At 40.1% G+C, this 23,850-nt stretch overlaps 1 protein-coding gene across 1 annotated transcript in view; it reads left to right on the forward strand.

The window, feature by feature from the left end:
* The window catches only part of MAPK10 (mitogen-activated protein kinase 10), a gene marked incomplete at its 3' end in the record, with an annotated part of 78,941 nt that overhangs the window by 50,319 nt on the left and 4,772 nt on the right, over positions 1 to 23,850 (forward strand). The window contains exons 7-9 of the mRNA XM_009647486.1: positions 5,351 to 5,422; positions 13,664 to 13,846; positions 14,884 to 15,007. Coding sequence (XP_009645781.1) covers positions 5,351 to 5,422; positions 13,664 to 13,846; positions 14,884 to 15,007 — 379 coding nt within the window. The remainder of the gene's footprint in view (positions 1 to 5,350; positions 5,423 to 13,663; positions 13,847 to 14,883; positions 15,008 to 23,850) is intronic.

A 23,850-nucleotide genomic window follows, 5' to 3' on the forward strand; every position in this document is an offset into this window, starting at 1 on the left:
CCCCAGGTCCTTTTCCGCCAGGCAGCTTTCCAGCCACTCTTCCCCAAGCCTGTAGTGTTGCATGGGGTTGTTGTGACCAAAGTGCAGGACCTGGCACTTGGCCTTGTTGAACCTCATACAGTTGGCCTCGGCCCATTGATCCAGCCTGTCCAGGTCCCTCTGCAGACCCATCCTCCCCTCAGGCAGATTGACACTTCCACCTAATTTGGTGTCATCTGCAAACTTGCTGAGGGCACAGTAAATCCTCTTGTCCAGGTTGTTGATAAAGATATTAAACAAGACTGGCCCAAACACTGAGCCCTGGGGGACACCACTTGTGACTGGCCTCCAACTGGATTTAACTCCATTCACCACCACCCTTTGGTCCCAGCCATCCAGGCAGTTTTTTACCCAGCAAAGAGTATGCCCATCCAGGCCATGGGCAGCCAGTTTCTCCAGCAGAATGCCGTAGGAAATGGTGTCAAAGGCTTTACTAAAGTCCAAGTACCACTACATCCACAGCCTTTCCCTCATCCACTAAGTGGGTTGCCTTGTCATGGAAAGATATCAGGTAGTCAAGCAGGAACTGCCTTTCATAAACCCATGCTGACTGGGCCTGATCTTCTGAAGAGAAGACCTCTGAGGAAGAGCACAGATTTGGATGTAATTTATACCTCCTTCTGCATTTTTCCAGGTGGGCCAGGCTCTGGCACCTGCCTGTCTACTACAGATCAATTCTGTCTATGCCAAATGAAGATGAGCATCTGCTAGTCTGCATCCCAGAGAGTGATGTCTCGGCTGTGTCATAAGAAGGCGCAATGCATATAAGTTTGGAACTTGGGGAAAGTTTAAAAAAAAGAAAAGAGAGAAATTCATACATTGGTTTGAAGCATCACACATGTAAAATTGTGGCAACTCCCTTTTGGACCATCTAGAATCTGTCAGGAGAGTAGCTGTACTCTACAGTGTTTTGCAGCTTCAGTTGCAGGTAGTAAATTAGAAGTCAACAATACAATATTCAAACACTTTGGAACCCTATTACTGTTACTGAGAAATATTAAGGTTTTAATAACATCCTGTGGGAAGTAGTGTTTCAAATTAGAAAGGAAAGACTTTCTCAGGATATCTTAATGGATTGAGCTGATACTGTGCTGAGCACTTGTTGAAACGTGGAAATCCATGCATATAATAAATATAAGCATGAAGGGAAGGTTTTTGGTATCTCAGCAAGGTCCTGAGACTGGAATGTCACAAAACTGGGAGTTTGCCATGATTTAGACAGAATTGAGGGAGGGAAGGGTTTGGTGGGTTTGGGAAGCTTTTAATCTTTTTTCAAATGTTTGAGCCATCCTCACAATTGTCATTAGGAGCGCTGTGCATCACTGACTTTCCTTGTCATTGGCATTCTGAAGCCTTTGTAGCTGGGATATCTGGAACTTGTGGAAAAAAGCAGCTTTGCCCGTGTATTACAAAGAATTATCAGGTATTTTTATAAAGCCTGTCCTTCTTTATTGCATAGAAATAACAGGAAAACTGTAAAAACAAGGTTCAGTGTCCAGTACAGACTGCTGTATTTTTCTTCCTGAAAATTCAAGTAAGGGCTTAGAAATGGTTTTTCAGAGCAGACCTGAGTGTAGATCTGCAGGAGCACTCAACAATAGAGATGGAGGTAAGAGGAGGTCCTACCCAGCAAGGTGTCTTTCCATTTTAGGAGAATTTGGAGAAAGAAGCTCCCTGTGTTGTGACAGGCATGCTCAGTCACCTTGAAATTTTACTAGAGTCTGCACCTCAACCATTGGGAAACAGCATTGTGTGCTAAATATTTTGTCTTACAGTTAACACAAATAAAATTGGGTATCGTGATTTGCTTCATAAATATGTCTATCATAGTCTTCCCAAGTCAGTTTTGAGGATATGATCATCTCTTTTCAGTTTGCAGGGGGGTGATTTCTGCATCACTAAAACAGGAGCTATTACAAATGTGTATGTTTGGCATTCTCACTAATGCTCTGGGCAGAGAGAGGTTGGGAAAGATAGCAAAGCTCATTCAGTTGCGCCTGCATCTCTGGTCTCCAGAGCTTTCTGTGGTATGCATTTCATGAATTTTAATTTGAATGTCCTGATTTTTATTGAGTGAAAACCAAAGTTTACTGAGTGCAGGCCTGAAGAGCCACCTCAGTAGGAGTTTTAGCAAGGGCAGTTGCAGATTTTCCTTATGGGGTCCCTTTCATTGTGTTTTGTCAGGTCCCAGAGAACCTGCATTTTGGCAGGAGGAGAAGGCAGGGCCATTCCACAAAGGAATGAGGAAGGAAAAGAGCTATTGTGTCTTCAGTATCAGAGAGACACCCATACTTTTTCCAATTCATCCAGCATGGTAGGAGCAGCCTTCTGCAGAAACAGAAAAGGAAACTCCATTCACAACTGGGTTACAAAGAGAGGTGTCCATGGAGCTTGGATCTTTTCCGATAGAAACATCTTTGGCTAGTTCTCCAGTTCCTGATCCTTCTACACCTTTGCTGAAGGGAATCTGAAACCTGGAAGGATAAGCACTCATTTGGGTCAGGAAGTATGAGACTAAAGCACAAAAGGAATAGATGTCTTATTAATATTCTTCCATCCTAACTCTCCCTTCTTTCCTCATCATCTCTCCCTGTGAAGGGCTGTGTCAGCAGCCAGACCAGACTGCTTCCCCAGGACACAGGAAAGTTTGGGGGGCAGGGGACATGCATGTGTGGCAACAGAGCAGCTTCTGTTTAGCCTCCCCGAACTCTATTCAAGACCACAGGGAGGTTTTGGAGGTTCCTGTGGAGGACAGATTCATTCCCCAAATGTTTTGCAAGACAACCCTGACCCAGTCACTGTAGAGGATATTTCTTAACTGTTTGGCATGGAATCAGAACCAGGAGGTGGCTCAGAGATTAAGGTTTGCTGTATGAGTGATATATTTCTTTTCTTGAGGAGAACACTTGCATGTGGTTTGTGGTGGGCATTGATTCAAGGTGGCTATGCCAGGGAGAGATTTGGTGTCCTTGGAAAACTTACTCATATTTTGAAGTATACATACACACTCAAGAATGTATTTCAAAGCAGCTCTGTGCAATAATCTGGTTTGTAGAGATTTTGAACAAAATAAAAATCCCCTACTCTTAGTAATCCAGGACATGGGTATTCTAATGGGGAGGGGGCTTCTCATCAAGGGCTATCCAAATGTCAGCAATTTCACTTCAGAGAGTCATGAAAAGTTGTAGGTCTAATTCCTTAACACTGCTTCATATGATCTTAAAACATCAAGGCAAGTATTTGCTAATTTTACCTAGAGTCACGCAAGAGGTCCCTGTACCTGTAAGTTAGCCTGCATTTGACTAAAACCTAGGGATATTCCACATATTGGTGGAGCATTGCCATCTTTGTGAGTATCTTGCATTTGGAAAAAATCATGAACCAAATGTAAATTTCCAGTGCTTTGGAGTCGAGTGCAAATGTTTAGAGACTGTAGTTTGTTTTTCTGGTGTTTGTATGACTGAAATTACTCAGACTACATCTGGATTAGTGTTGGACTAAATGAAATTGAGGATTGAGGCTTAGGTCTCTGTACTGCAGTCGCTTACAGAGCTTTGCATGAGTCTCAGTGCCTTAACTGGGGCTTCTGACATCTGCTGCTGTATATCCTGAAACTCCTAACCTCCAACTGCTTTTCTTAAACACGCGGTGAAACTCTGGGTTCCAATTTTACTTATTTCTAATTGGCTCAGGAGAGGAAAGAGAGGCAGGAGTCAAGGAGGCACAGGTGTTTTTCTCTTTGGACATTGGTTATATTCAGATGTTCATCTTTGCTGCTTCTGATTTGGAAATTTTCTAAGAGCTTCCTTCCCAAAACTTCAGGAGTAGAGGAGAATAATCATTTCTGCTTTACCCAGTTTACAGTTTAGTAACTCACTAGTTCAACTTCTGTGTGTATGCTCTTGATCATAGCATAGAGCAGCAATGTCAGAAGGCCACCTCTGAAAATAAAAAGGAATAATAACAGATGAACAAACAACCGCTTGCTCTATCTTTTCCTGATATTTTGCATGCCATTTAGCTTGTGATGAAAGCAGCAATAATTTGCATCTCTAGGCTTGCTTATTGCTTCCAAACCAGTTGCCTTTTATTTATTTGTTTGTTTATTGATTTATTTATTGTGTAGTGATGAAGCTTTTCATATGCTAAATAAAGCAACAGGGAACCTTAGACCCAGGCATGTAAAAATTTCCACGGATAGGACATTTGCCTTCAAAGTCAAATCCAATTTAAGATGTTGCTTGATATGAAATTATAGGAATAAATTTAACCAAGCAGCATGATGCTTTCATTTTTTTCCCACTGGCCCTGAGAGACCAGTCTGCCCCTTTTCTTGCTTCCATGCCCTATGACTTATCATAGAGCAAGGACAGCAGAGGTAATGTGGTTTCATGGTATTGGTATGGGGGAAAATGCCACCTTAATCCCATACTGGATATAGGGAGTCTGATTTTCATCTTGTGTTCCAGTGTAAATTGTGGTTAGCTTTGTTTGACCCAGCTGAACTGCTCTTCTCCGTACGAGGTAAATAGTCCCCTGGTTTGCTCTGAATTTCAATGCCGAAGGTCTGTACCTTAGTGCTTCAGTGTCTCAACTGTCCTATTTAGAAATCACCATTTCCTATCATGGCAAATGGAAATCTTACGAGATTCTCAAGACCCCTATTGTGGGCTGCCCGCTTCACTGAAATTCAATGGAAGCAAGCCAACAGGGTCTAAAGCAAGCATTATTGGAGTCAAATGATCTCAACAAATTCTATTCATACCCCTGAATAAGAGGTGGATATGTCTTCACAAGGACCCCAGTTCCTTTTGTGGCTTCTGGCAGTTCAAGTTGTGAAAATATGCATGGATCTCTGGTAACTGAAAGGATAAAGGAAAAGCAATTTGCATATCCTCATTGAATACAGAGACCAGCATTCATTTACAATACAAAGTAGTATAAGCCTAGGTAATGAATGCAAATGAAAACTTAAAAATGACAGAATTAATTGGTAAATTTTAATTACAAAGTTGTATTATGACACAGTAGCCAGCCATGGGTCTCACTTGGTTTTCTGTATTTAATAGTATTGTCTTTCATCCACTCTGGGGTAAAGAAAACTGTTGGACTCGATTTTTCTCAGGCCTGCTGTGTTGTCATGAAACTTGTATGCTCAAGCAGAAAAGCATCTGCAGAGAGCGAAAGGCAGGTCTGTGTCTGCGGTGTGGGCTGCAGGGTCTGTGCTATAGCATGACTGGGTAAGTCTTCTCATTTATTTGTTGTTCTGTTCCTGTTTTCTTGTTTACCTTCATTTCATTTTTGTTTTCAGTTGACATGTGGTCAGTAGGGTGCATCATGGGAGAAATGATTAAAGGTGCTGTGTTGTTTCCCGGCACTGATCGTATCCTTCCTAGTAGCTGTTTTGGCCTCAGTAGGTACTTCGAACCCTTTCCCCTCCAGCCCCTTCCCACTAGACTAGTGCTGACATGCATTTGTCCTGTACCTAAAGAGCTGGGTTAAGTCCCACTGCAAAATCCGTGCAAACCAAAATGTCAATAAACCATTACTGCCTCTCAGTAAAAGCCTTAGGTGGAAACCACAGTGAGTATAGCGTAAGGAGATGGAAAACAATGTCCTGAATGGTTCATCAGAATTGCTTTCTGCAGCCAGTGACCACTTGGGTTTAGTTTTGTTGTTATCAATGTCTCTTTATTAATTTGGGGGTGGTGGTGGTGTGTTTTGTAAATGACACTTTTTTTTAAGTTCAGGTTGTAACGTGGTAGGCACAAGTCACAGTTTACCTCAGGATGGCATGTAAGAGGGTCTGCATTTTAGGACAAAGGTATGATTAACTCAGACGTGACTTCTAGAAATGCTTATTTCTTTGCTTGTTCGCTCTACAAGTGGTATTGAAGTAGGAAATGGCTTCAGTTTGGGGACAGATTCTCCTTCCCAAGACTAAAATTATCAGTTCACTTGGTAGCAATTTGATGACTCAAAAGGCTGGAAATTTCCTTGGAAACTGATGTAGTGGACTTCAGTCTGTCATCCTTTATTTAAGTACACGTAGCTATTGTGTGAAAGCAGAATGTATTTTTGATATCAACAAGAAGTGATTTATGGATAAATGCATTAAATCAGTGGGCAAGCGGTCCAAGCAGACATTATATATATGTTTTCCTTAGAGACCATTCTGCATTCAGGACTGAGGCAGCCGTAATTCTTACTTTATTTGATGCTTTATTAAAGCTTTGATATATACTGTATTATTTATCAGATTGTGAAAGTGGTTTCTTCTTGTGCATAGCAGCAACTGAGCTCCATGCATGCTTGGTCTAACTCCAGTGATTCATGGTCTGTAGGATTACAGAAATGAGAAATGGAGATGACCTGTGTACAAATTTTCCTTCTAATTTAAACTCTGTACTTAGATGACAGAAGAGTTTCCAGGTGTTATTAATTTTATGTAACTTTCTCTGAATCTGTGTGTGTACACTTTGTGTGTATATATATACACACATACTTAGTCATTCAGTTTTGCACTTCGCTTTTGGCCTCATTCACACTTTGAAGGGTTCAATATTTTGATTAAAATATGGGAAAATAATATCTGAAGAGCATTAAAGAAATTAAAGTAGGTGATGGTATCATTAATATTTTCACAGCCTTGTCTAGTAAGATTCTGATTTGAGTTTTGTCCAAAATGCTGGATGAGCATATGCATACTGAAATGAATGCTGGAGTGAAATGAACGTGGAGTAAGAAATTTAAGTGTGGGGGTTAGCATAGTTCAGTGTTGTAGTTGGAACTGGTTTTATGTTAATAGTCCTATATTTTCTAAGATATCATTTAAAGAAATCCCCAAGTAAGTGCAAAAAGAATTTAATGTCTTGTATAGTGCTTCAAAAATTGTTTTCTTTGACACAGCTGCATACTTTTTAAAAAGAAATCATGCAAAGCTTCTATAATTAAACCATTATGTGCCGTTTATTATTGCAGTAACCCCGCAGAAATTGGCATTACCAGCTGCTGATTTGTTTGGGATTGTTCTGTAATTGAGTTCCCATTCTTCATTTGTATTTGTAATGCGTTGCTAAAGTTGCACTGTTTTACATACTGCTCTGCTTTTCTTCTGCTGTTCCATGAATGTCTATTCTGTGAACAGAGAATGATGCCATTGCTTGCCTTTAGGCCTCTGAGCATCCCTCCTCAAAGCCACCTCTTCTCCAAATTCATCTCCCACCACCACTCCCCTGCTGCTGAGCAGCCGCTGGCAGGGGTTCAGCAATTCTTGCTCCTGTGCCCATCTGCACAGCTGAAAACCAGTCAGAAAGTTGCACAGGCAGGCCCAGCCTGCGGAGATTGATGACCTCATGGCATCTTCTTCCTTAAATCTGTATAGAAAACGCTTAGCGTTTCTGTAAGAGAGATTATTTCTTCAGATGTGTGATGGAGTTGGGCAGCTGTATCATTCCATCAGCAGGGACTATGAGCCCTAAGAGACTTGAGGACAGAATACTTCAGTATTTAAGTGTAGAAGGAGCAAGAGTAATTAGAAATCTGTTTCTTTAAAACAACAAAAAAGCTTCCTCTTCAATACAAAATGGGTGTAAAATTGGTTAAGACTGGCAGTGTACCAGAATTTTTTATCAGCAATTTTTTCTTCACAGGCAGTGTTTCATTTCACAACCAAACTGTGGTTTGAAGAGCATTTAATACTAATTTGTGTCAGTTTTTATGCATAAATAACTGAAAGGCAGTTTTGAAACTGAAAGATTGAATATTCATGAGAAATGCAGTCAGTCATATATTTGACTGCAAAATTTACTATTTGCCATTTTCCAGTGGTTAAGGAATATAGGTTGTTTGATATAGTTTCTGTTTACAGAACTAAATGGTCTGTTCAGCTAACTGAAACAAGTTCTGTAGCAAAATAGAGCCATCTTACATGGCTGTGGAAAACTCACAAGCAGAAAAATAGGAAATGCCTTTGAAGTAAGTGTGGAGTGCTTAGCTGGGCTTGCAGCTCTGTTCCAGTCCTGTAACCTATTTGAATTTACTGAAATCGCTTGGGTGGAGCTGAGAATAGAATCTACCTCTCTTCTTTTTTTAAACTCCAATTGTGAGTGAATGCTTTGCAGTGTCCAAAATTCCCGTGATCATCACTGATCCTTGAAATGTTATTATTGCTTTACCATATGTGCATACACCAACTGCATTGGTGTATGCACATAATGCAGTTAATTGTGAGCTAAATCTGTTTGGGTTTTGGTTTTGTTTCTTTTTTTTATGTTGTATGAAATTTCTTTTCAAGGTTGAAAGCAGTAGTTCTGCTTACAGAGAAACTATTATCATGAAGCTTGGATATACTTGTGCCTCGAGCACGGAGAAAATGGCAACATGGTTTATTGTGTTGCCTCAGGAGCAATTTGGAAAGCTGACTGTACCTGTGAGTTGACTCGTTCCATGTGTTGTTCTCAAAATTTTATGAGGGAGACTTACTCTTTTCTCACTACTGCATAAATGATCTGAAGGAGTTAAAAAGGTGCCTTAGTCCTCTGGTGAGCTGTGAAAATAGTAGTTATACATGGATTTTGGGGTTTTTTTTAAACTGCTGAATGCATTTTGGGCAGGCAAAGACAAAAGTGCCTTTAAATTCTGAATGCTTAGGGAGGCAAGTATATATTCATAGAGAGATATAATGTTAGCATGATGTCATCTTCTCTTAGTATAAATCACAGATGGCCATACAAGCCATCACTTACAGAGCCTTATTCTACAATTGCAATCATGTTATGCATGTCACAGAGATTGGGGGTTGGGGTTTTTATGCACAGTTTTACAGTTCATTTAGAAGGTATTTAATAATGCTAATGTTCATAGGCCGCCTCCTAGGGTTAGGTACATGATCATTGTGCATCCGGCTGTACACATTACAAAGACAGAAATGTACCACAACAGAAGGTTCTAGAAGCCTAGAAACAGTCTGAAGTATTACAAGTACATACTGCAGTGGTGAGGAGACATCCACGAGGGAAATGGTAATACTTATCCAAGGGCAAGATTGCAATCCTGTGCTGCAATATCTGGACTAAGCACTGATTTACTTGCTGCTGTGTAAGCAAAGATGCTCAGCAACTGAATGAAGTGCCAGCTAAAGAAAAATTGCAGTTGAAAATTTTAGTGAAGGTGTCTCCAAGGGGAAATGGTCTGAAGTTGTGTCAGGGCAGGTTTAGGTTAGACATTAGGAAAAATTTCTTCATAGAAAGGGCTCTCAGGCACTGGAATGGGCTGCCCAGGGAAGTGATCGAGTCTCCTGTCCCTGGAGATATTTAAAAGAAGGATAGATGAGGTGCTTAGGGACAGGGTTTAGTGGTGGAATGGCAGGGTTGGGTTAATGGTTGGACTTGATATCTTTTAAAGGTCTTTTCCAACCTAAATGATTCTATGATCATAGATATGTGTCCACAATCAACCAACACTGCTATCTCCTGACTTCTGAATGAGCAATGGTGTAATCTTCTGAAGTAATTGTATTTATTTGCTACGTGTTATTTTTATCATCACCATGTGTTTTATTATAGCATGTAAATAGCAACTGCTATTCTTAAAGCTGCAAAATATCTTCTGTTTTGGTCTAATTTTTACAAATGCCACATTCTTCTCAAAGTGTTCCCCTTGGCACAGAAAATGCTCTACACTTGCTCTCTTGTCAGATGCTAGCGCTTTCAATTTCTTTTATGTGTTTTTTGTAAACTGTGTTGACATCAGTATATAAGTTATAGGACTTGTAAAAAATATGTATCTGACACTGATGTCTCCCACAGTTAAGTTGGTTAGTTTACTTTCTATTAACAGATTTATTTTTTTTAAAAGGGATCCAATTTAAAAAAAAAAAAAGAAGAAAATTAGTTGAGCTGTCAACTTTACAGTTGATGTGACAATTTGGTGTTGGGGAGGGAAATACAGAGCTGCTTATAGTAATTATTCTAATTTTAACCAATTATGAGCATCAAAAATTTGTACCTGAAGCAATGCAGTCAGTTTTCGTTGGTGGAACATGCACACCTAAGGAGAAAACTATCAGAAAAGTTGTTTCCTTGAGATTTTGAGATTGATAAGAGATGAACTTGCCCTGTCTGTCTGTTACGAAGGAAAAGCTCTGTGTCCGTCTCCATTTCTGGCACTTTTATCCAGAAAGAACAAGTCCTGCTCCAGTGCAGTAAAGCTAGTGTAGATGTGCTGCTTAATAGGTGAAGAAAGTGGAGTCTAGTATGCTGGGCAGGGAAGCAGGATTCCCCACCATCACCACCACCACCCAGCACAATTCCAAAAGCTCTGCTATAAACAGGCATTTTGGCAAAATTACTCGTGTCTTCCACATCACAGTCCACAGACACTGCTTGAGGAGGATTTTAGGAAAAGGCTTTTCTAACACAGTCACACTTTGGAGTAGTGTGGAAAAGCACTGATTGGTCTCTAGTGATCAGGTGGCTGTTAGATTTGCAACAGGAGATATGTCTCTTAATCTGCAGTTCAGATTCTGGCTATTTTCCAAGTAAATAACCAAGTATTTAGAAAGCAAAGGAGAGCAATCCTTAAGACAGTATTACAGTGCAAAGAGAAAACGTGGTTAGGAAGCTTGAGGCAACCTGAGGCCTCACTCGATGATAGATCTTCATTGAAAAGATACACTTTTTAGAACCCTTTTCTTAAATAAGTTTCCTTGCTATAACTTAGTATGGCAATCTTAATGTTGGTAAAAATGCTGCAGTGTTAGTGCCAGGGACAAACTAATAAATCCAGATTAGATCCCTTCTTCTGTCTTAAGTCATACAGATGCTATTGTGTATAGTTGACACATTTTCCTTGATCCTGTCTGGGGCAAGGGACAGCTGAGGTGATTCAAATAGCTTCAAAGCAGACATCATCTTCCAGAGTTTTGGGTTGTAATTCTTTCCAACTTCCAGTCTGTCCAACGTTTGCTTAATTTCAAGGGGAAAAACAGGGTCTTCTGTTGGCAGAAGTTTTCCTTCTTCACATTTTTTTCACTCAAATACAGGTTAATCTCTTTTGGCCTGGAAAATTTCTGTCAGTTACATAGTACCATTTTTTCAGTTGGTGTGCAAATAACATCTATAGTCACAGTCATCCACTGTTTAATGTAAACTACAGTAGATTTTTGATTCATATTAGGACTGTTCTGTAGTAACATTTGTTTTCTGCAGAATTTATGAAGTTAATTCTGACTGCCAGCTAGAGGAAGCTTCTTCTATTTGCTTCAATAAGTAGACCTCAGATTTTTTTCAAAACTTTTTTTTTAATCTCATACCGCGACAGGTACAACTGCTCATCATGGGGTGCACCACAGATTCATTACAACCGGTGGCTGTGTAAAACATAACAATGAAATGGAGCCAGACCAGTATTCAGCAAGAACATTATTACATTCTTGCACATTTTCATATATTGGACCTCGGAATATCATCCAGTGCTAGTAAGGCCTAGGTAAGTGGAGAAACAATGCTAGAGAGAAAATGTGTGTGTCCATCTCACTGAATAATGGTCTGTCTCCGCCTGCTCTTTATGGGCATGGATTTGCTATTGCTATTATTAGGACAAAAACAGGTCCTGAGTGCTCCATCATGTCAATTTGTGTGTGTGTATATATATATATGTATATATATATAAAGAGCAAATGAACATATTTTAAGAGTTTTGGCAGTATTTAAGCAAGAGAAGTCAGAAATAATACAGTAAAGAAGCACGATTATCTATTCAGATCATTCAGTTACTCAAAGCTAGTTCCTGAAGTTGCTGTGACATAAAGCCTGACATTTTTGGCCCTTGGTGCAAGCGAGGGCTGCAAAAGCTCCAGTGCTGTCCTGCAAATCAAGACTAGTCAAGGAGTGGAACATGGTGGTTCTGCCAGGTCCCTTGGCTTTGGCTGTCATCTTTGCACTAATGACTCATGAAGCTTCTTCCATCTCTTAAAATCTTCCAGTCATGGGTGGTAGCCTGCTTGTCTGTTGTCTCTTAGTGAGAGCCTTTCCGTCAACTTAGAAGAAATGTGTGTAGCGGGCACTGCCCCGTTGTCTGAGGATTCTCCTTCTCCATCACTGTTGACACTGGTTCCCACCATGTAGGCCATATTCTGGGATCTTTTTTTACTCTTTTCCCTTATCACACACATCCAGAGAATCTTACTCCATCTTCCCTCTCAGAATGTCCACGTCCCACAACATTCTGTAATCCCAAAGAACTCTCTCTTTTTCGCCTTCATTAAATGCCTGAGAGGTGGTTAACCTGCTTTGTACAAGCGTAAGCCTCTGACATCTGCTTTGAGGGAAGTCCTGTATTTGGCCCTCCTTGTTTATCAAATGCCCTTCACTCAGTCTGCACAGGTAATGCTTCCAGTGATGCTTTGATAGCTTGGCTTTCTCACTCCTTTAGTTTGGGAAACTCCTCCACACCTATGACACCCATGATAATAATAAGTTAGAAGAATAATTAAAAACAAATCTGTGCTGAAATGCTTCAAATATCTGTCTTTTAAAAGCTTTTTATTTCCAGTATGTTTTTAATGAAACTCCTTTCATCACGTTTCTTAGCATCAGTATACCCATGGCTGCATGTACTCATCCTTTTTTTTTTTTCTAATGTTGTCATCAGATTCTTAGCACTGTGAATTAGACAGTGTGATGTAGAGATGGGACTGATTTTATAGACATTTGCTTAATTATTTTTTTTGGCACAGTAAGGCTTGTTCTGAACATGACTGGAAAAGCTACATGACACCTATCAAATGACTAATGGTTGTCTCAAGAAAACTAAAAAAAAAAAAAAACACACCAAAACAAAAAAAAGCTCAGTACAAATTGCCTGTAATTAATAAAATTACTTTTTAAACATGAGAGCCTGTTTCTTATTAGTCAGTAACAGTTTAGCAATGTAGCTGTCACATTTGCAGTTAAAGAGAAACATCTGCCTATACTGAAAACATCTGCCTATACCTGAGGCATCATTTTTATATAGAAAATGAGTCCCAGTGCAGTCTTATAAAATCAAACAAATTGCTTTTGAGGTATTGCTGGTTGGGAGGTTTTAGCAGAATTAGAACCAATAAAGTTATTGGCGAGAGTAAAACATACAAGTGCAAAGCAGATGAGTTGAAGGTGACTTTGTCCCGTGCAGCCCTTTGAGCCAGCTGGGTCTCACTCTCCACAGGTTGAATAGAGGGGGCAGGTGAACATGTCCTTCTTCCCAGCTGTGCCCATGTAGCCAAGGTGACATGTGGCAATCACCTGCCTGTAAAAAAAAAAAAAAAAGGGGGGAGTGCAAGTCATTGGATTGCAAGTTAAAAATAAAAATTGTAAAAAGCGTTGATCCAAAGAGAGGAAGCTGTGTATGTGTTGGTTTTAGGATTGCACGATGCCCTCAAGTAGGTATAGTTGTGAGAGAGTGTTTTGCCCTTTGCAGGCTGTAGGACCTGGAAGCATAATGATGAAAAAAAGATAGTGACTGTAAAGATGTTATGAAGGGAGTTAAACACCGCTGCGGATTCCCAGAGAACACTCAAACAGAAATGTCAGGAGACTATGCTGCGGTTTTAGTCTTGTTTTCCTTAACTACTGTTGTTCAGATATTGATCAGTGGAATAAAGTTATTGAGCAGCTGGGAACACCCTGTCCAGAATTCATGAAGAAGCTGCAGCCAACAGTACGGAACTACGTTGAGAACAGACCGAAGTATGCTGGCCTCACTTTCCCCAAACTTTTTCCAGACTCCCTCTTCCCAGCTGACTCAGAACACAACAAACTGAAAGGTATGTCTGACAAGGGGATGTAGCTCACATGTCAACAGCTACAATGCAGTGAAGGCTTTTTCAGTCTTCTCTCTAGTTGCACCCCCTTTCAGTGCAGTTAGTTGCAGAGATGAATGGCTGCGTGGGTTTTGTTCAGCTGAGAGGCAGCTTTTGGAAATTATTTTTGGAGACCCTGGTTCTTGGGCAGCCAAGGGAACATACATTATCACTGATGCGTTGAGCATATCCCCATGGTGTTCGGTGTGATGTTTACGTACCACGAGGAACTGAGGTGTTCCTTTATGCCCTTTCTTAAACTTGTAACACAAAGGAACAATAGAACTTCCATCGGAAGATTTCAGTGCTTGCGCTGTTTTGTTTTAGGTGAAAAATATCAGTTCAGCCAGATGCCTGCCTCATAGCTCTACCTTTACTAGACAACAGAAAGGTATTAGCGGCATCGGCCAAAATGGTCTTGATATAGTGGAGGTTTAATATCTGCTATGGGTGGATTTCTTTTGAAAAATGCTGCGGGTCCATTTGGATATGTGAAGTAGAGGACTAACTTAATTACAGTGTGACTAGATATACCCTTGTAAATACAAATTGCAATGAATTTAATCATATATTGAAGTCTTGTTTTACTTGAACAGGGCATTGACCTTCTGTTGGAAAGGATTAATGTGTGTTTGGTATAGAAAGGATTTCTCCTCATAGCTTTTGTTTTCTGATCCTGGCAATAACGCAGATAACCTCAAGCACGTTTTTCTTGGGCATATTATTCAGCCCTCTACATGGAATCTGCATACAACATGTAAAATCTCAAGTGTGTTAGGGGACTTATGGTATACAGCCCTGATGGTTGGCACCTTCCTAACGACTGCAACCTAAAATGATTACTGAAGAACTCTCGCTATAACAAGGCAAGGGGCAAAAGTACACACAAACAATCTCGAAACGGGTTGTGTCATTGTTACTTTTGTAACTCAGTTAGCCCTCCTCTAGAGGCAGTGGTTGTTTTGTACTAATACTGTGTTCATCTGATTTCATTGTTCTAGCCAGCCAAGCCAGGGACCTCTTATCAAAGATGCTAGTCATTGATCCGGCCAAGCGAATATCAGTAGATGAAGCCTTACAGCATCCATACATTAACGTCTGGTATGACCCAGCAGAAGTGGAGGCGGGAATAATGAGCATGCTATAAAGGAACAATGTCGTTGTGACTGTGGTGGTCTTTGGATTTATGTGAAATGAGATCTATAGGGACAGGATATCTCTTCTGTTAGATTAATTGACAATAGATGGGAGAAGCAAAAACACTTCAAGCATATGAAGCCATTTTCTGCTTTTTTCTAGACAACATGAAGAAGGGATTTTGATCCCAGTAGCTCACCTTTTTTGTAGCTATATAAGTCTATCTGGCAAAAGATACTATCTTTCTCTCTAAACATTTCATTGTGGAAAACAGCAAACATCACTTCCTATGTTTGTGTTCAAGGATATATGTGGAGAGGAGGAGAATTAAACAAAACAATACAAAATCCTGAAGTCAGAATTCAGAAAAATGTTAGGAGGACATAAATTATACCTTAAAATGAAGCAGGGGCTCATATGTTTTCCTGGGCCATGGCTCAATGTTCAGTATCATGTATACTGTGTGCAAACAGAAATTGAATTTTTCTTATAATCTTGCCATGCTCTAGACACCTCTTCATATACCTTGATGAGGCTGGTGTTAACAGGAGAAAGTGCGATCTGTATGTACTTCAGTGACATGGTGTAATAGGTATAGGTATAAATTCAGAGATGTTCTCTGTAATACTATGTATGAAATGTATGAAAACAGAGCTCAATATTTCAATGGGTTTAGAAATCTTCCTTAAGCACAATAGTAAACTAAGACCCTGAATCTTGCAAAATTAAATGACTGCTCTTTAGTGATATGCTCTAATTCAGTGTGTGTTCTTGAAAGGGCAGTAAACTTCAAAAGTAAATGGAATGCACAAAACCCCATCAAATATCACATGCATAGGATTTTTGCAGAGTATGTTACTGAGGAGTGCTTTATAGGGGATGGTTCCGCTGTCTAGCAGAGCCTTTGGTTTTTGTGCCCTGTTTAGTTTTCTTCAAGAGAAAAGTCTATTGGTCTGAAGCATAAACATTTGATACCCTGTGCAGTAGTTCACCCCCTGGCACGTACATTTTAGTTTCACATCCCTCTTGAAGATCTCATTCCATTGTCAGATACTTTTGTTGTATTTCCATGCATTTCTTAACTCCATTTTAGGGAACTACTCTGGTGTCAGAACTCAGATTTGGGTCCCTCTTTAGATGTGCTTCGCCTGTGAATTTAACCATGGTGAGCCACTTCTGATGCAGAACAGGAAGGGAATTTGGTACCATGGATATTTCAATGTAATGATTTGCCCGATTTCCAAATGTATGCTTCTAGTTGTATTTCAGATTGAAGCAGAGGTTGAATGTCATAATGAGATTGCCCTTTTAGAAGGAAAAACTTGCCACACACCTAGAATTGCAGCTGATATTGAACTTCGTCTTACTGTTCTCTTTCGCAGACAGAGATCAGGGGTACATCTCTGGCTGAAGAGACAATGGTTTAATTTCTGATTGTACCAGAGAGTCCTCACGTGATCTAGAACAAACCACATCCTTTCTCTGGATCATGACTGTAAAACAGGAATAATAATTTTTTTTTTTTTGTCTGCCAGGTGGTGAATTGGCTGGAATCTAACAAGCCCATGTTAGGCTCTCAAAAGCCTGCAGTAATTACATTCTAGCTCATTGAGGCATTAGTCTCTCACATGCACCTCCTATCACTATAGATACCTGTACAAATGTGGTGCCACACTTTATCAAATCATGTTCCTTGCATTTTCACTGTTGGCTGCATTTCATTGCTCAGAAAATGACTACAGAAGGTGTAAAGCAGTGGAAACCAAACTGTCATTGCTCCCACAGCAGCTCAAAGAACAGAGGACATCCTGTGAGGAAGGAACAGCGTCTTTAAATTCAACTTCAAATGCTCAGTGTTGTCACAGTTATTTGTAGCTTGTATCTTTGAATTTCATCTTTTTGATAAACCTCTGTTCTCTTCATCCACATGGTTCTTTGCACAGTTACTGTGTAGTTAACATGAGCTGAACATCAGCATACCCAGCTGCTTTCTCTCTCTCTCTTAGCTTCAAAGTTTTTTCTTCCAAAACATGCTATATCTTGTCAATAACATACTATAGCATCATACCGATACTTTTGTCATGAGTACTTTGACAATGAAGTATTATTGAATTGCTTTGACACCGATCACTCTACGATACAGAGACCCTTCTTCTCTTGGGATCACCACAGGTTAAAAACCAGGAAGGTTCAGGTTATGTGCAGTGTAACCTAAACAGAAGAACAAGGGATTAATAAATATTCATTGTATTTTGTCAGAGTGAGAAAGAGCCTGGCTTCACTTATCACTCATTATTTTTCCAACCTCATTTTCAGAGGGAAAGTTAAATTGGAGGACTTTCTGTTTGCAATTAACAGTTTATTAAATTCTAAATTTCCATCTGTTCATGCTGACACACCTTCAGTGGCTAGCTGTGAATCATTTACTACTTATTTTCTAGAGAAAACTTAACTCAGTTGGATTTTCTTTGCCTCTTGATTCAGCTGTTGAAGTACAATCAGTCCATGTTTTTCATCGATGTTGTCTCGATAACGGAATAAGTTTCTCAAACAGTTTCATGGGAGGTTGGTGGCTTTCTGTTGTTTCTCAAAAGATTGTCCTGACATTCTGGGACTGCTCTAACTAGCAGTGCCTCTACGAGATGTAGCTGTTGCTCCACTGGAGAGAAAGTTTCACTTGTGCATCCGTGTTACAGCTTGCCACTTCTGGCTGAACACTTGATGTCTGATCACCTATTAGTTCTTTACAAGACAGCAAAGGAACTGTATGTGTTAAACTTGTTTGTTGGATACATGAGCAATTTAGTGCTTCAAGCATGAAATAACTTGTTTCCTCTTGGAAAAAGCTGTGTTGGCGTGCACAACAGGCTGTGTCCATCCATCTGTGACCTCAGGCATGGACCAGGGGAAACTAGAATACCTTTTGGTGTATCTTGTAATGCTGCACTGACATCCAGTGTCCTCAGTGATTACAGTTTTGTGCGGTAGTTTATATTATGCTGTAAGCCCCAGACTCTGCATCGTGCTAATTCCCTTGTTCTACTTCTGTGTTACTTGTTGCAATTTTGGCATGTCTCGTATTTTGATTACCATGAGATTGGGCTATTCTAACGCTTTGCTGCTTCAATTAGCTGATAAATCAGTTAATGGATTTTGCGTTTGTGCTGAGTATTCAGTTTTACTCTTTTATTCTCTTTTCTTATTTCATGTTGAAATTCAGAAGTGATATTTTTACTATGTTGGCCATTTTTGAAGCCCCTGGTATCTTTACCCCTAGATGATCTTTTGTTAAAACAGGTTTTAGGTGGGCATTTGTGTTTTGTATTTCACTAGAAATGCCGCAGTTAGCATCAGATTTGGTCCTTTTTTTTTTCCACCCTCTTTTTGTGGATTTTCCTTGAGGTAATCATGAGTCTTAGTTTGCTATTGCTTGCTCCTGCATTTGACACACATGCTGTTTTGGAGCCTATGATTTATTTTTACAGTTGCATTCAGTGGGTCTTCTCTTGTGTCAGAATCTGGCTACTGCAACTGGGCTCATCCACGGTGCATAAATTTCTTTTTCCTGCCTGAGAACAAAGCATTAGAGATAGAAATTTTAAAAAAGCCTGGTCATCTTTGACCCAATCAAAGCTCAGTACTTCACCTCTCTGTTGTCTGGGTTCTGACCCAAGCTGAATTACTTCAGTCCAGGCATGATGAACAGGCAGATCAGAACTCCTCTGTCAAGCAGAGGGATCAGGAGCACTTTAACAAGGGCTTAGTAGGTACTGTGGTGTTCTTCATCTTCTCCTCTCTTCCTTTGCACAAGGAAGTACGTTGTATTTGGGGACATACCTGTCTACTTGGATTTCAGGGAATAGTACTGTGTCCAGTTCTGGGCTCCCCAGTCCAAGAAAGATGAGGAACTCCTAGAGAGAGTTCAGAGGAGAGCAACAAGGATGATAAAGGGACTGGAGCATCTTGCCTATGAGGAAAGGCTGAGAGAGTTGGGCTTGTTCAGCCTGAAGAAGAGAAGACTGAGAGGGGACCTCATCAACTCATACAAATATCTTAAGGGTGGATGTTACGAGGACAGAGCCAGACTCTTCTCGGTGGTGCCCGGCGACAACAGGACAAGGGGCAATGGGCACAAACTGAAACATAAGAGGTTTCAGTTGAATATGAGGAAGAACTTTACTTTGAGGTTGACAGAGCACTGAAACAGGGGGGGTTGTGGAGTCTCCTTCTCTGGAGATATTCAAAGCCCGCCTGGACAAAGTCCTGTGTAACATGCTCTAGTTGAACTTGCTTTAGCAGAGGGGTTGGACTAGATCTCCCGAGGTCCCTTCCAACCCTTGCCATCCTGTGATTCCTGATGAAGGGAGAAGAAGAAAAGCCATAAGCCAAGTTTTACATTCCGTCTGGCTATATCATAGGCAACAGGTACTAACCACAGTTTTTGCTTTGCCTTCCTCAAGCAGGCCTTGTCTCTTTCTAGATGAGCACTTCACCCCACTAGCTCACAGCTTCAGAGATTGGCATCTATTTCATGGGCTAGGTGCCAGAGGGTACAATAGGAGCCCTAGCTGTTGACTGCAAAGTGGGCAGGCTAGGATGGAGTGGAGGGAGGAGTGGGGGAAAGGATGGACTAACAAAGACAAATATTCTGCTACTTCCTTAGGGAAAGTTTGCAGAGGACCAGCTGGCACCTTAATGAATTATCCTTTAGCAGTGTGATGAAGCTCTATGGAACAACCCTGCTTTTTCAGACTGCCCTACAAATGTGCAGGCCAGGGAACCTGACAAGAGATTGATAGGAAAATGAGTGATGTAGATGCTTTTGGCCACTTGCATTGTGCTTAACTTCGCACTGTTTTTTCTGATTGCCGCACTGGGACTTAGAAGCCTGTACTGTGTTGCATCTGCCCACGTTTGCTGCATTCTCTCTTTTGTAGTGCTTGATAAACACTTTTCCATAGAGTGAGGTCTTTTATCATGTGACTAAAGGTTTGGTAGTGGGGTGAGTTTTGGCTTGTGGGTGGGTTTTTTTGAGTCCTTCTCCCGTAGTGTGCAACATGAGGCAGGATTCCTTCTGCTATCAGTAACCCTGTACAGTGGGGATAACATAGAAGTTAGGATACAGAAGTATTAAACAAGATGGCATTTTCAACCCGTATAGCACCGGGGGGATCTAGTTAACTTGGCTGTCTAGTCAGATTACTCCTTCTTCCCAGTAACTGGCTTCATCAAAAGCAGCTAGGCATCTGTTGTATGGTATTCACTTGGTTCAGAGGCCTAGGAGGACAGGTAACTGAAAGCATTTAATGTGACAGGAATTTTGAAGTGAGCTGTTGCAACATCATCAAGTGTCAGTGTATGCTGGAGTAGACCATGAAGAGCATTGAAGACAATTCAGGGAATAAGCAGTGAATTTGTTGTCAAAGTTTAACCTGGAGGTAACGATCCTCTACATCTGCCCAGATGCATAGCATTATGAATGTGAGGAGAACTGATAAAATAGCCCTGTCCAGTTAAAAACCAGACTATTGAGGCAGTTATAGTCCCTTTTTTCAAGTCTGTTAATAGTTGATGGTCTTTCACAGGCTGCATGGGGGCAATAAAACTATTATGTCTCTTTCTAATGGGCAAAGACTGTAACACAAATGGGAAATTGTAGGAATGCAATACTCTTTACCCCCTGATGTGTAACAGCATTAAACTCTCTGGTCAGCCTTAAATGCCATATTGTGATTCCCTGATACAGAGAGGAAGAAGCTGTGTTATTAGATGTGTTGCTTGCTATTCACTAACAGCAGGAAGCTACACAAGCAGCACCGTGATTCTCCCAGACTTCTGCATAAAAACAAACCATATCCAAATCCCTCAATAGCTCCAAAACATTCATGTTTACATTTAGAAACAGGCCTTGCACAGTCTTCAATCTTACCTGTGGAGTAAGCAGGTAAGCTAGATTTTGGGTTCAAAGGAAATTCTTACGTCTAACATACTAACATAGTTAGCCAGCTTCTTTTGAGCCTGCTCAGCTTGCCACAGTATCTTTGATAATAAAGTGACAGTGTTAGGTTCTCCAGAGCATACCTCACTTCTCTGAAATTAATTTGAATATTGTTACTCATAGTTAAGGTAATTTCTGTATTCAACCAATTATAACTAAAATATGTGTTTACTTAGTATGAAAACCTGCAGATAATGTGTGTTTATGATAGTGTGGAATTCCCAAGATTTTAGGAACTGTTGAAATCTGTAGGAAAACCAGAGGAAAAGTCTTATTTACTAATATTACACATTGTAAAATCAGACTAGGAACCTATAGACCTTACTTCTCTGGTTTATTCAGTTAGAGGTTCCTTCTTCCCGTATGTTATATGCAGAAATTGTGTCTGTTCCACTTTTAAACAAATATGTTTATTACTCTGATGTTATAATATTTACTTTACCTACGTAAGAGCATTTGGACTATTATCATGAATAAATGAGACACATGATACCTTTTCTCCTTCAAAGTACTCTTGTTCTATTTTTAGGAAAGAAGACATTTCCAGCATCTCTTGCCTCCATATGTAGACTATCCTATTTGCTGTAGATAATCTCAATATCTCCCTGATGACATATTAGCTTTTCTGTTTTCTTGTCTGAGAATACTGTGCTTGAGACTTTGTTTTCATTTACACAGCTGCCTTTTTTTGAATTCTTATCCTTCATTGAGATGATCTGTGAACAAATCCCAAAACTGATATTTAATTTTTCATATCTCCCCTTAATATTTATGTGATGCTGCCTATATCCATGTCACTGGTTTTATCCCAAAACGTTTAAATGGTTTGTGAACAGGCTGGATTCCCAGACACGTGCTTTAGAATAGCTTTAGCATTGCCACCTGGGTGGCTCTGAAATTAAACTTCAGAACACTTGTGCTCGTTGTTCTCTAGGACTGTGTTGCCTTGAGTTGCCTGGTCTCCAGTCTAATTCCTTCCAAGCTGCTGGCATTAGAAATAATTTTGAATGGGAGAGATACCTAGTTATCAGTATCAAAGTCACATTTTTCTGCAAGACTGTGGCTTCTTTCTATACCTCCCCTTAATTTTTCAATTACTATGTTATTTCATAAAAAAATAACAAAGTATTTTTTGGCCAAAAAATATTTGCTTGTACATTTCTGGAAGATGTTGTCTTAGACTAATTTTTGCTGTCTAAGGACAATTATTATTTAGGACTTAATCTTGCACATTTTCTCTTTACCTGTAAATGACTTTGGTTTGGAACCTTTTGAATGCCCATGTGAATCTCATATTGGTTCCAACTTGGGAACAGAATTGTTCCATTCCATGGGAACAAATCTAGTGGCAAAATTTGCCATAGATTGTTATCTGATGTTTCAAACTGGTTTCAAAATTCATCTTAGATTTTACTGTACCTATACTTATTGCTTATTATCTAAGCCATCCATTAGAAGAGAGATTTCTTAGAAAATGGAAAGATCAGCTGTTAAAAATATTCCTGATTTGTGAATTATGTTTCATGTTTCTGTGCATGCCAACCTGTGTGTTACCTTTTATTAAAGTGATGCTGTTTCCTACAATGCTTATGAAGAGAGCATGGTTTGCAGTTCTCAGTCCGAGGTCCTGTCCAGCAGAGAAACTGCTGCTGCATTGTCTTAGCACTGTATGATCTATGACCAGCTGTTAAATACAGTCTGTTCAAATGAATTTCAAGTTTCATAGTTTGTCATAAGAAAAAAAAAAATTACCTGTCTCTTATTTTACCTGCGAGTGCTGAACATCCATGATGATGCAGAAGCGTCTCTGGAGAGCTCTGTGACCTTGGCAAACAACACTTCAAAGGTATCACCTTCACTAATGTGACACTTCATGGCAAAATCAAGGCTGTCAGGTTGTGTGTCTTTCTAGTATTCTCTTTTGCTCAACCCCGTGTGTATAGATGTTATATCTAAACTCTTTGGTGATCTGCCACGGGGGGTTTTTTTAGCAATCAGTTACAAGGTTTGGTTTTCCGCTTAGAGGTTGTTTGTGCACGTCTGTGGTCTCACAAAAGAAGTGTGCAGCTCTTCTTTGTGCACAAGCATGGATATTTCCTCTAATCAGCAACATCTATCCATTTATAGCTGATTAAATATGGAAGCTGAACACAGCTTCTGCAGCAATCTTTGTTAACATCAGTGAGAAGTAGTGGTTAGAGAAGAAAGAAGCATTGATTTTCTTCTTTTTCTTTTCCAAACCAAACTAAAGCTTTTTCTAGCTTGCTGCTGTATGTATCTGCAAGCTGTTCAGTCATCTGTGTGTAGCCAAGCAATCTTGACTCCTGCTGCATGGTATCCTTACAGTTCCAGCTGTTCAGAAACAGCTCAGAAAACAGTTTCTTTGATGCATACTATGCATGGTTTTCCAAAAGGCTCTGCAAAGAGTCCAAGAACGAATGGGCACAGAGGGATCTCTTCTTCCATATCCATAGTTGAGATCATGCCCAGCCCACTGTGGAGTCCCTGGGCAATACAGGGTGAAATCCAAGGCCCTTGATTTTCTTCTCTAGCTAAAGAGGCTTTGGACCTCTGGTAACAGCACACTGGTGTACTTTGGCTTCCACTGCAAAGATAAATATATAAATGGTATCAGTAACAGAATCTAGGTTGTAGCAGAACACAAAGGAATTTTTATATTCAGCTGTTATGAGGATCTAAGCCATTTAACAAATTGTTTAACTTCACACCATTCATGTTTACAGCCTCCATTGCCTCTGTTACTTGTGTATTGCTAATTCTTTCGTTGCTTTGTACGCTGCTCCGCAACTGTTCTGGGAACAGATGCAGAAAC

Source organism: Egretta garzetta, unplaced genomic scaffold (genome assembly GCF_000687185.1).
Source record: "Egretta garzetta isolate BGI_Z169 unplaced genomic scaffold, ASM68718v1 scaffold89, whole genome shotgun sequence".
NCBI classification, from domain to species: domain Eukaryota; kingdom Metazoa; phylum Chordata; class Aves; order Pelecaniformes; family Ardeidae; genus Egretta; species Egretta garzetta.